The 13001-nt window shown below is 38.0% G+C and overlaps 2 protein-coding genes across 24 annotated transcripts in view; one reads left to right on the top strand and one right to left on the bottom strand.

Moving 5' to 3' along the window:
• COX6C (cytochrome c oxidase subunit 6C) overlaps nucleotides 1-9402 on the top strand; it is a 161035-nt gene extending 151633 nt beyond the window's left edge. For 2 of the 3 annotated variants that reach the window (XM_077942238.1, XM_077942239.1), the window contains exon 4: nucleotides 9292-9400. The gene's annotated coding sequence lies outside the window, so the exon portion shown is untranslated. 3 annotated transcript variants of the gene reach the window in all.
• A 566-nt stretch (nucleotides 9403-9968) lies between these two features.
• Nucleotides 9969-13001, bottom strand: part of VPS13B (vacuolar protein sorting 13 homolog B) — an 856590-nt gene continuing 853557 nt past the window's right edge. For all 21 annotated transcript variants that reach the window (XR_013397363.1, XM_077943895.1, XM_077943898.1 and 18 more), the window contains one exon: nucleotides 9969-12106. Coding sequence is in view for 20 of the 21 variants with exons in the window: in XM_077943895.1 (XP_077800021.1) it covers nucleotides 11858-12106 (249 nt within the window). In the remaining variant the exon portion in view is untranslated. The remainder of the gene's footprint in view (nucleotides 12107-13001) is intronic.

Raw genomic sequence — 13001 nt, 5'->3', positions numbered from 1 at the left:
CACAATACTTTTGTGATGTGGGGGAGCAGCAATGACCACATCTCCCAGTCAGACACATAATCACAAGGGTAAACAACTGATGCTGTACTTGGTAGTGTTGTGTGAGATACTCAGTGTTTTGTTATAAGCTAGGCTTTGTGTTAGATGATTTTCTGCAACTGTAGGCTAACATAAGTGTTCTGAGCACATTTAAGATAGGGAAGGCTAAGCTATGATGTAGGTTAGGTGTATTAAATGCATTTTCAACTTAAGATATCTTAAACTTATGATGGTTTTATCAGAATGTAACCTGATGGTAAGTTAAGGAGCATCTGTAAGATAAAATTTGCCGTCTTAACCATTTTTAATTGTACAGTTTAGTAGTGTTAAGTTCATTCACATTGTGCAACCAGTCTCCAGAATTCTTCATCTTATGGAATTGAAACTATATCCATTAAGCAACCCATTCACACCTCCACTTAGACCCTGGCAGCCACTGTGTTACTTTCTAAGAATTTGGCTACCCCAGGCATCTCGTAAGTAGAATCATATGGTATTTGTTTTCTTGTGACTGGCTTATTTCACTTAGTGTAATGTACTCAAGGTTCATCCATGTTACAGCATGTGTCAAAGTTTCCTTTCTTTTTAAAGCTGAATGATCTATTTTAGTTGTGTCACATTGTTATACATTCATCCATCAGTAGACGCTTGGGTTGCTTCCACTTTTTGATTGTTGCGAGTGATACTGTGAACCTAGGCATACAAATATTCCTACAAGGCCTTGCTTTCAGTTCTTTTGGGATATATTCAAGAGTGGAATTGCTGGAATCATAGGATTTTTAATCTCTTAAGAAACTGCCATACCATTTTCCATAGTGGCTGCACCATTTTACACTCTTTCCATCCTCCCCAACACTTTTTTTTAGCAGGATCTCCTTCTGTCAGCCAGGCTGCAGTGCGATCATGGCTCACTGCAGCCTCAACCTCCCAGGCTCAAGGGATCTTCCTGCCTCAGCCTCCCAAGAAGCTGGCACTGTAGGCATGTGCCACCATACCTGGCTAACTTCTGTATTTGTAGTAGAGACAGGGTTTCACTGTATTACCTGGGCTGGGCTTGAATTCCTGGGCTCAGGTGATCCATCTACCTTGGCCTCCCAAAATGTTGGGATTACAGGCGTGAGTCACTGTGCCTGGCATAATTTTGGTATTTTTGATAGTAGCCATCCTAATAGTTATGAGGTGTTATCACATTGTTGTTTTGATTTGCATTTTCCTGATTATTTGTGATGTTGAGCATCTTTTCATGTGCTTATATGCCATTTGTATGTTATCTTTGGAGAAGTTTATTCAGTTCCGCTCATTTTCAAATTTGGTTTTTTGTTTACTGGTTAAGTTGTGGTTCTGTATATATTCTGGATATTAACCCCTTATTAGATATGATCTGTAAATATTTTCTCCCATTTCATAGGTTGCCTTTTCACTCTTGTGTCCCTTGATACACAGAAATTTTGATGTCGAATTTATTTTTACTTTTGTTTTATGTGCTTTTAGTGTCATATTCAGTAAGTCATTGCCAAATCCAGTGTCATGAAGTCTTTTTTATGTGTTCTTCTACGACTTTTATAGTTTTAGCTCTTGTCTTTAGATCTTTGATTCACTTGAATTTCTGTCTAGGGTGTAAAGAGCCAACTGTATTCTTTTACATGTGGTATCCAGTTTTCCCAAAATCATTTGTTAAGATTGTCCTCTTCCATGGAATGGTCTTGGTACCTTGGTGAAATCATTTGACTCTAAATGTGAGAGTTTATTTCTGGGCTATCTATTTCATTAGTCTGTATGTCTGTCTTCAGGTCAGTACTACACTGTTTTGATTACACTAGTCTGTTTTATCTAAGATATGTTTCAAGACCCCTCCAGTGGATTCTTGAAACCACAGATAGTACCAAATCCTATATATATTATGTTGTTTTTCCTATACATACCTACCTATGATGACGTTTAACTCATAAATTAGGCATAGTAAGAGATTAGCAACAATAACAAAATAGAACAATGATAGTGTATAGTAATAAAAGGTGAATGTGATTTCTCAATATCTTCTTGTACTGTCCTCACCTGTTTTTGAACCGTAGTTGACTGTGGGTAACTGAAGTGGTAGAAGGTTAAACCACAAATAAGGGATGACTGCTACACTGTAGCTTTGTAGTATGCTTTAAAATCAGTAAGTGTGAGTCCTTCAGCTTTGTTCTTTTTTTCCCCCTGCCCCGAGAGTGTTCTAGCTATTTGGGATTTCTTAAGAGTGTGAATTTTAGGATGGATTTTTCTATTTCTGTAAAAAATGCTATTGGGATTTTGATAGGGATTGCATTAAATCTGTAGATTACTTTTGGTAGTATGGACATCTTAATACTATTAAGTATTCCAATCCATGAACATGGGATGTCTTTCTTCTTCTTTGTATCTTTAATTTCTTTTAGCAGTATTTTGCATCTTTAATTTCTTTTATTGTTGCTAATCTCTTACTATGCCTAATTTATGAGTTAAACTTTATTATAGGTGTGTGTGTATATAGGAAAAAACATAGCTATGTAGGGTTTGGTACCATCCCTAGTTTCAGGAATTCACTGGAGGTGTCTTGAAACATACCACCCTGGATAAAAGGGGACTACTGTAATCAAAGCAGTGTGTCCAAGGACACACATTTCTTTCCGTACTTTTCCTTTATTTTACAGTGACGTGTTTCAGTTTCCTTCTTATTTCCATTTGTGTATATTCTGTATTTTCTTTATGTATATTCTGTATTTACTGTGGGGATTGCGTGATTGAGATTTGCTAGTTTTTTTTTTTAGCAGTGTACAGGTATATATCTGTTTCATCTAGGTCAGTGTTTAAGTCTTTCATATTCCTGGTTAAATACATTCCTAAGTATTATTTTTGTGCTATTATAAATAGAATTAATTTCTTTTTTTTTTTTTTTTGAGACGGAGTCTCGCTGTGTCTCCCAGGCTGGAGTGCAGTGGCTGGATCTCGGCTCACTGCAAGCTCTGCCTCCCGGGTTCACGCCATTCTCCTGCCTCAGCCTCCCAAGTAGCTGGGACTACAGGCGCCCGCCACCACGCCCTGCTAGTTTTTTGTATTTTTAGTAGAGACGGGGTTTCACCATGTTAGCCAGAATAGTCTCGATCTCCTGACCTCGTGATCCACCCGCCTCGGCCTCCCAAAGTGCTGGGATTACAGGCTTGAGCCACCGCGCCTGGCCGAATTATTTTGTTAATTTCCTTTTTTAGGGATTCCTTTATTTCCTTCTTGTTGGTGTATAGAAAGAGCTGATTTTTGTATCCTCCAACTTAGCAGAATTCATTTATTTTGATTTATTCTGACACTTCTGTGTGAGAAATCTTTAGGGTTTGCTGGAGGTAAGATTATGTGATCTGTAAACAGATAGTTTTACTTATTCCTTTCCTTTTTGGATGCTGCTTATTCCTTCTTGCCTTATTGCTCTGGCTAGGACTTCCAGTACTACGTTGAATAGAAGTGGCAAGAGTGGGCGTCCTTGTCTGGTTCTAGGTCTTAGAGGAAAAGCTTTCACATTTTCTGTGTTCATTATATTAGTTTGTCCTTTTTGGCCATGGTTGGGTTGAAGTACATTCCTTCTGTTGATAGTTTTGATCATGAAAGGATGTTGAATTTTGTCAAATACTTTTTCTGCATTTTTTTGAGATGTGTTTTTTATCCTTCATTCTGTCAGTGTGGTATGTCACAAAATGTGTTGAACTATCCTTGCATCCTAGGGATAAATTCCACTTAATCATAGTGTATAATTCTTTTAATGCACTGTCAAATCTGGTTTGCTAGTGGTTTGTTGAGGATTTTTTGCATCTGTGTTCAAGGATTTGGCCTATAGTTTTCTTGTGTGTTTGTCTTTGGTATCAGGATAATGCTGGCCTTATAGAATGAATGTGGAAATGTTCCCATTTTCTCACTGTTTTTGGAAAAACTTGAGGAGGATTGGTGCTGGTTTCATAGAGGTCTGGGCATGGTGGCTCATGCCTATAATCCCAGCACTTTGGGAGGCTGAGAAAGGAGGATCACTATAGCCCAGAAGTTAAAGATCAGCCTGTGCAACATGGCAAGACCCCGTCTCTACCAAACAAACAGACAAAAATAAATATATATATATATATATTTTAATTAGCTGGGTGTGGTGGTGCATGTCTGTAGTCTCAGCTACTTGGGAGGCTGAGGCAGGAGGTTCACTCGAGCACGGGAGTTTAAGGCTGCAGTAAGCTATGATCACAGCACTGCACTCCGTCCTGGATAACAGAATATGAGACCCTGTCTCAAAAAAAGTTTGGTAGGATTCACCATGTGGTCTTGGACTCTTCTTTGTTGAAGTTTTTGGCTACTGACTAAAAATTCCTACTAGTTATAGATGTTCAGATTACTTTTTTCCTGATCCACTCTTGGTTAGGATTTCTAGGGTGGGTGTGGTAGCTTATAAAGCCTCTAATCCCAGCACTTTGGGAGGCCAAAGCAGGTGAATTGCTTGAGCCCAGGAGTTTGAAACCAGCCTGGGCAGCATGGTGAAACCCCGTCTCTACAAAAAAAAATACAAAAAATAATGTGTGTGATGGCGCATGCCTGCAGTCCCAGCTACCTGGGAGGATCACCGGAGCCTGGGAGGCCAAGGCTGCAGTGAGCAGTGATTGCACCATTGCACTCCAGCCTAGGTATCAGAGGGAGATGCTGTCCCCACCCCCCGCAAAATTTTCTTTTTTGAGTTGTGTATTTCTGTTTCTTCTAGGTCATCTTGTTTGTTTACATGTAATTGTTCATAGCATTCTCACTCCTTTTAGATCTGTACAATCAGTTGTAATGTTCTCTCTGTTATTTGGTGGTTCTCTTTTTTATTAGTCTGACTAAAGGTTTGTCGATTTGATCTTTTCAAAGAACTGACTGTTGGCTTTGATTTTTCTCTATTGTAGTCTATTTTGTTTATCTCTAATATTATTTACTTCAGATACATTTGGGTTTAATTCCTCTTTTTCTAGTTCTTAGGTTGATATAGTTTTTCTTTTAAAATTTCCTTGTAATTTATTTTTAATTTATTGATTGTTAGAGTCTGTTTAACTGAAACACATTTGTGGATTTTCCTCTTTTCCGTTGGCTTTTGATTTCTAGTTTCATGCCATTGTGATCAGAAAAGATACTTTGTATGATTTCCAGTCTTTTAAAATTTAAGACTTATTTTGTGACCTAAAATATGGTTTGTCTTGGAGAATGTTCCATGTGCTCTTGGGAAAAATGTGTATTCTGTTGTTAGATGGAGTGTTTTGTTAAGTCCAGTTGATTTATAGTGTTGTTCAAGTCCTGTGTTTTCTTATTAATCCTTCTGTCTAGTTGTTCTGTCAGTTATTGAAAGTGGGGTATTGAAGTCCTCCACTGCTATTGTAGAGCTGTCTGCTTCTCCCTTCAATTCTGTCAGTGTTTGCTTCATATATTTAGAGCTCTGATGTTTGGTGCATAGGTATTTATAATTGCTAGATCTAGAATTAATCTTCTTAAATTATAGAATGTTCTCGTTTGTCTCTTGTAACATTTTAGACTTGGTCTATTTTGTCCCATTTAGTGTAGCTACCCCTGTTCTCTTGGTTACTATATGTGTAGTACACCTTTTTCCACCCTTTCACTTTCAGCTTACGTCTACAGTGAGTCTTACATCTTGTGTGTCCTTATATCTACAGTGAGTCTTGTAGACAGCATATAATTGGATCCAGGTTTTTAATCCATTCTGTCGTCGTCTTTTGGTTGAGGAGTTTAATCCATTTACATTTAAGGTTATTACTGATAAAGACACAGTATTGCCATTTTGTTTTCTGTATGTCTTACAGCTTCTTTGTCCCTCATTTCTTTCCTCATTCTTTTATAGTGACATGTTTCAGTCTTTCCTTTTGTATTCAGTATTTTCTTTGTGGTTACCATGGGAATTACATGAAATATGCTAAAGTTATAATGATTTATTTTAAACTTATAACAACTTCAATTGCATATAAAAACTCAACTCCTTTACACCACCCACCCTCTTCTCCTGTGTTACTGGTATCACACATTATGTGTTTATATATTATGTATCCATTAACATGGACCTATAGTTCTTATGCTTTTGTCTCTTAAATCCTATAAAAGAATTAAAAGTGAATTTACAGACCAATTTTTTTTTTTTTTTTAAAGAGATGGAGTCTCAGTCTGTCACCCAGGCTGGAATGTAGTGATGCAATCTCGGCTCACTGCAACTGCCACCTCGTGGGTTCAAGCAATTCTCATGCCTCAGCCTCCCGAGTAGCTTGAATTACAGATGCACCCCACTGTGCCCAGCTAATTTTTATATTTTTAGTAGAGATGGGATTTCACCCTGTTGGCCAGACTGGTCTTGAACTCCTGACCGCAAGTGATTTGCCTGCCTGGACCTCCCAAAGTGCTGGGACAACAGGCATGAGCCACTGTACCTGGCACAAACCAAATTTTAATACAAGTTTCTGTATTCTTTGCCAGAGAACTTTATATTTTCACATGACTTTGAGTTACAGACTGGTGTCCTTTTTGTTTCAACTTGAAGGATTCCCTTTAGCATTTCTGTAAGGCAAATCTAATGATAAAACTCCTTTGACTTTTTTATCTGGGAATTTCTCCTTCATTTTTGAAGGACTGTTTTGTGGGATGTATTATTCTCAGTTGACAGGTGTTTTGTGTGGTTTTTTAAGCTCTCTGCCCTTTTTCTTTTCTGGGACTCCCATAATACCTATATTGGTCTGCTTGGTGTAGTCAGATGTCTTAAGCTAGTTACTTTTTTTTTTTTCTCTTCCAGACTTTTAAAAATTTAATTTTATAGAGATGGGGTCTCACCATGTTGCCTAGGCTAGTCTTGAACTCCTAGGCTCAGGTGATCCTACCACCTTGGCCTCCCAAAGTTTTGGGATTACAGGCATGAGCCACCATGTCTGGCCTGCTCTTCAGACTTGATAACTTCAAATGATCTGTCTTCAAGTTTCCTGATTCTTTCCTCTGCCTGAGTCTGCTGTTAAATCCCTCTAGTGATTCCTACCCCTTCTCCCCCCATTCAGTTACTATATTTTTCACCTCCAGAGTGTTTGGTTTTTAGAAATCATTTTCTCTTTGTTTATATTCTCACTTGTTTATATAATGTTTATCTAATTTTGCTTAGTTGTCCACATTCTCCTTTAGCTCATTGAGCATTTTTTAGATAGTTTTTCTTAAGTTTTTTAGAGTAAGTCAGCAGCTTCTGTTTCTTCAGGGTTGGTTTGTGGAGATTTGTTTCTTTCAATCGTTCATGTTTCTGTATTTCTTTATGTGCCTTGTGATCTTTTGTGAAATTCAGGCATTTGCAAAACCAGCTACCTCTCCCTGTGCAGACTGGCTCCGTGCATGGAAAGGCCTTCACTGATTAGTGCACCATAAAGGCTTGGTGTCCTCTCAAACTTTTTCTGGGGATGCCATCTTCCCTGGGCCTGTGCATATGCATTAGTTTTAGTTTCCTCCTATACACAGCTGCCTTTAGTTTTTCTTAGTTTTCCTGAGTTTGCCTTCAGCTTCCTCTTGGAGTCTTAGCTGTTCTGTTGTATTCTTTTGCCTCTGCTCTCTTGCCCACAGGTTTCTGTAGGTCTGTGTTCCCCTGCAGCTCACTCATGCCATGGTACCCATTATTGCTTTCAGCTCTTTCCAACCTCCTGTCCAAACTATGCCATTGTTCCCATTAGCACTCTGATTCAGGCAAGACAGAAAGCAGTCCCTTGGGCAGCTCCATACAAACCAGAACATTGCAGGCCAGTTTCATTCTTTATGTCCTAAGGGAAGAGACAGGGTAGTTTTCTTCTGACTGTATTGCACTGAGGAGGGCGTTTGGCAAGAGTGAGCAAAAATGCCATTTCCTGCTACTTTGAGTGTGACTTTTTCTTGGTTAGGTGGTTCCTTTGGTTGCTGCTCAACTGGTTTCTAGAGTTCTTACAAAGCTAAACTTTTTAAAATTTTTGGTCCATATGTTTACTCATTATTTTTTGTGGAGGTTTGGGGACCTGGAGCTTCACAGTCTATCTTGCTGACATGAAACTACTTTTTATGTTTAAAATCATTTTTATAGGTTATACTATTAATTGCTACATTGGCATTATGAATGTTACACTTTTAGAAGTCACTTTTTAAAAAAAAAAAGTATTTGGGACACTATAGTTTGTTAGGTGAGTGTCCACGAGTGACTAGCTGGCTTTCCATAGGTCTGGTTTGGTCTGTTGTATTCACAAGGTCCTTATGCCTCATGGACAGTGTGAATTAAAGTTCTATATCTAGAAAAGGACGGACTGCTGTGCTGATGAAAAGTCATCTAAATTGATTTGATAGCATGTATGAAGTACCTGATGAGACTTCCTACTCTGGAATCTTATGTGTATATTTAACAAAAAAGAACAATGTAAAGTCTCTTTTTGACACTTCAGTCTGGGTTTATGCCTTGTAAATGAGTTTGCTGTGACACAGAGGATGTGAAACTGTTATTTTGGCAGTATTCCTAAATAAGCATTTCAGTTGCACTATATATATGGGGGTTACATCCCAATAAACCTTATATGTTGAGAATATCGTAAGTCAAAAATGCATGTAAGACCCCAGAAAATCCATTAGAAAGTCAAAAAATTGTTAAGTCAAACCATCATAAGTTGGGTATCATGTGTATTAAGGAAAAAAGATCAAGAAAATACTAATAGTTGTTTATAATCTTAACATATCTGCTTTAACTTTGAAATTTTCAAAATTTACAGGGAGCATGCATTTTATAATCAGAAGATATTAATAGGCTAAATTTGTTAGATTTTTACCATTTTTAAGATTATGTTTAAAAACCTATATGAGAGAACATTTGGAGACAGGAACAAAAATATGGCTTTGAACAGAAACAATATGTGGCTAAATAAGGGGCAATGGCGGTGGGGTGGGGGTAGTGGTGGGCGTAGAATTGAGAAGGAAAAAAGCAGAATTTGTTCAATGCACACAAGCAATGACAGTAAGGTGTGGTATGCCCAAAATGGAAAAGAGGCTATTCAGAGTGGTCAGGGAGCTTAAAGGAGCTTAAAGGAGAGTGAAACTTGGAGTCCAGGTAGCCTGAACTGTGCTTTTTCTGTGGCTAAGGGTGAGTGATCAAGGTGTGAAGTCTACTAGTAGGAATAGACCTCAATTGATCCTCAAAGATGGTGAGTATTGAGAGAGTGTTTATCACTAACTTAGCCTTTGTATTTCTCTTCACAGAATTTCTTCAGGTTGGATTACCTAGAAGTTTGTCACTGACTCCTGAACTATGACACATGAATATGTGGGCTAAGAAATAGTTCCTCTTGATAAATAAACAATTAACAAATACTTTGGACAGTAAGTCTTTCTTAGTTTTTAATGATAATGCAGGGCACTTAATAGCATCGAATTGGTTTGGGATTTAACTGTTTATGAAGCTAATTTGATTTCCATGTTCTTTAAAATTTCATTGTTCTAGCACATCTTTAACTGTGATAGTTTGTCCGTTTCATTGCAGTTACTTGGTCTTGGGCCATGGATTAAAGTGTTCTTCATGAGCCTGTAAGACTACTGTACTGTGGGCTCTAAGAAGAGATAGAATCCTAATAAAATCTATCCCTTGGCCTTCATTGTCACTATTTGGTAGCTGTGCCACCACCAGATAGTTGAAATAGGTAATTCAAATGTAGGGTTTCTTACTCAATATTGCTTTATTAATAATAAGCTAACAGTATGTAATAGAATTTGGATATATATCTAATCCAGAAAAGGTTACTTAACTAGAATTGAGTAATGTCTGCTAAATGACAAGCAAAGTATGGTACTTTTTCAGAGGTCTTTTTAGGACTTCAATTCATGTTTATTGCGAGCAAAGTGATACTGGAGAACTTCAAAAAACGACACTTATTCAAAGCTAATTTAATCAGTAACTTTATTATAACAAAACCTGTATATTAACCCATTTAAACTCTTGTAAAATTCAGTGATGTGAGCTGTATTAAACCCAGGTATTAGAGAAAATTTGCATTGTAAAACCTGGTAACAATAGACATGTATGGGTGGTCAGTAATTCAAGGATACCTTTTAAACAGTTTTATATAATTCATATCAATATGCAAAATTACCATAAAAGATACAAGGATTAATACATATTTACATTTTTAGAAATACTTTTGAGGTTCACAATTGTCACTTTTCTAAATGAGTATTTACAGAACAAACAAAGAGCCATTTTTCATAGTCAGAATTGTTCATTAAATCTTGCTTTCCAGTAACAATTACATAGTGACTTCTTATGCCCAACATGTGAGAGTTGAAGATCAGTGGGTGTTGGGCATGGTGGCTCACACCTGTAATCCCAACAGTTTGGGAGGCGGAGGTGGGAGGAATGCTTGAACTCAGGAGTATGAGACCAGCCTGGGCAACATAGCGAGACCTTATCTCTAGAAAAAATTTAAAAAATCAGCCAGGTATGGTGATGTATACCTGTGGTGGTGCAGTCTCAGCCGCTTGGGAGGCTGGAGTGAGATCCCTTGAGCCCAGGCAGTGAGCTTAAGCTGCAGTGAGCCATGACTGTTCCACTGTACTCTAGTCTGGGTGACAGAATGAGACCCTGTCTGTCTCCAAAACAAGTAAAACCCGTGGGCATTTAAAATTGCATTATCTTAGCATCTCAAAGTTGTAGGTAACAAGCTGTAGCCCCAAATTTAAATGTAATCAGCAAACATGTTCTAAGTTACTGGACTGTAAGTAAGATAATTTACTGAACATTGAAGACATCTTGGTAACCCAAGATCTTGAGTCAAACCCATTCTTAGGTGCAAAATATTATCAGACACTGGGAACCCATTCTTAGGTGCAAAATATTATCAGACACTGGGAATATCTTCATGCTTTATCGAGTCAATTCCACAGAATAAACGAAATGGACTGGTATAATTATCAATCAGCATTAATATTGGGGTTGTGTGCTCTACGGCATACCAGGGAGTTCCCACTATGTATGTTTTGTTTATGGAACTAGAGAAACTCACCTGAGCACTTTGGGACTGGATTCAATATAGGACAAAGGATTTACTCAAAGTTTGCTTAGTAAAACACAAACTGGAAAAACACTTTTTCTAAAATGTACCTGGACAGTAATCAGACTGTTTTGTAAATTTTAGTAAAATGCTTTTTCAGAGAAAATACACATAGCAGCTTTCAATCAAAGAACAGCATTGCAGTTAAGTGACAAATGTAATAAGCCACAAAGTCCTAAGCATTTCATTTAAAGAATCCTAGGCCTTTCCAGACCAAAGAGCATGAGGCAAACGTGGTGACTCAGCCCAAAAACAGATGCAACTTTTAAGTTTTAACTCTGGCTCTCCATTGTAAGGCCTGGCCACATTCTGTGATGGAACGTTAATAAATAGATCCAAATTACAGTAGAAATTTTTGCAAGTGTCGTAGAGCAAAAAGAAATGCATCCTCTGTATGTGGTAAGGGACCTGCTAATCATTGTCTGTAAGTGGGAAAGGAACACGGTTTTGTCACTTTGAAGTATCTTTTAGCGGTAAGGATCTAAATAAGGAAACTGTTGGCCTTGTGTCCATATCAGATGTTAGAGCTGCCTAGGCTTTTTTAAAAAAATGCAGCCCTGTATGTTGGCATGTGTCTGCAGTCCTAGCTACTTGTGGGTTGAGGTGGGAGGATTGCTTGAACCACAGAATTTGATGTCAGCATGGGCAATGTAGTGAGACCCTGTCTCAAAGAAACCCAAAAACTAAATCACACAAGTACGAATCAATACCTCAGAGGGGACTCAAGGAAACCCTTTCCTCAGGGCTTTATTTTTCACCATGGTAAATTTACTAAGGAAGACCTGAGCAAAATGTGGATCAACCAAGTAATGGTATGTTTTAACAGTGGAGGGGGGAGGTTCTGCAGCCACCACAGGGCATGGTATTGGCATGGAAGAACAGCTAGGGGCCAGGTGACAAGATGTCTTTGTGATGTAGTCCACAAGTCTGTTGTACTGTTGCTCTGACAGTCTCTCTCGGACTCCATCTACCTAGGATCCAAAAATAAAGATCAGTTGCCAGACCCTTATGAGAGTTCCAGAACAGAATTAGTTCTTTTGCCTTGATATATTTGTACATTATGCCTTTTAGGTCATCTATTAAAGCCATTAATCCAAAATGTTTCCTTTTTTCCTCTGAGATACGGCAATGATAACAATGCACTTTTAGCAGTATAACAAAAGTTGTGCATGAGACTTAGGACAGCCTCCTTTGAATAAGCATTTGGTGGTGTGTAAAATTCCCATGTTTGAAGTTGACTATTTGATAACATTCTACTCACTAACCATTAAAACATCTGTCATTGCTCTGTAGCAACCAGCCCAAGAAAAAAGGAGAAAAATCTTTCCTCCACATAAATCTATTCAACATTAAACTCAGCACTGAAATAAAAGCTCTGTTTGCCTAGCTCCCCAAACCTCTTCAGATAGAACATCTTAAAGTGGAGAACACCTCTTTCAAACCAGTGGCTTTGGACAGAGCATTAAAAAACCTTTTGAACTGTAACATTTTCTGCTTTTATAAATCCTAGGATTTAAAGCCAGAGAAAATAGAAAAACTGGGCAGCGGAAGGGGAAATTTTTATGGAAAAAGGATGCAAACTACATTTATGGTTCATAAAAGTCTGGCTCGTCTTCAGTGGAACACAAATAGAACTGAGATATACTAGGTTCTTTAGTGAGATTTTCTGAGAAAGCGCTCATCAACTCATTCAAAGGCAGCTGAAGCTATAAATTCTTCCCACCCTGAAGTCCTTTAGCTGTCTAGTGTGTAGATCAAGTGGAGTGGGAAGTTTGCAGTTGTAAGCCACTGATTTGTGAATCTCAGGTAGCCACCAAACTTTCTGTGGTTGTTGCCTACTGAACATTGGCAAGACTACTCGGGAAG

Source organism: Macaca mulatta, chromosome 8, assembly GCF_049350105.2.
Source record: "Macaca mulatta isolate MMU2019108-1 chromosome 8, T2T-MMU8v2.0, whole genome shotgun sequence".
Classification (NCBI taxonomy): Eukaryota; Metazoa; Chordata; class Mammalia; order Primates; family Cercopithecidae; genus Macaca; species Macaca mulatta.
This window is presented reverse-complemented; position numbering and strand designations above follow the sequence as displayed.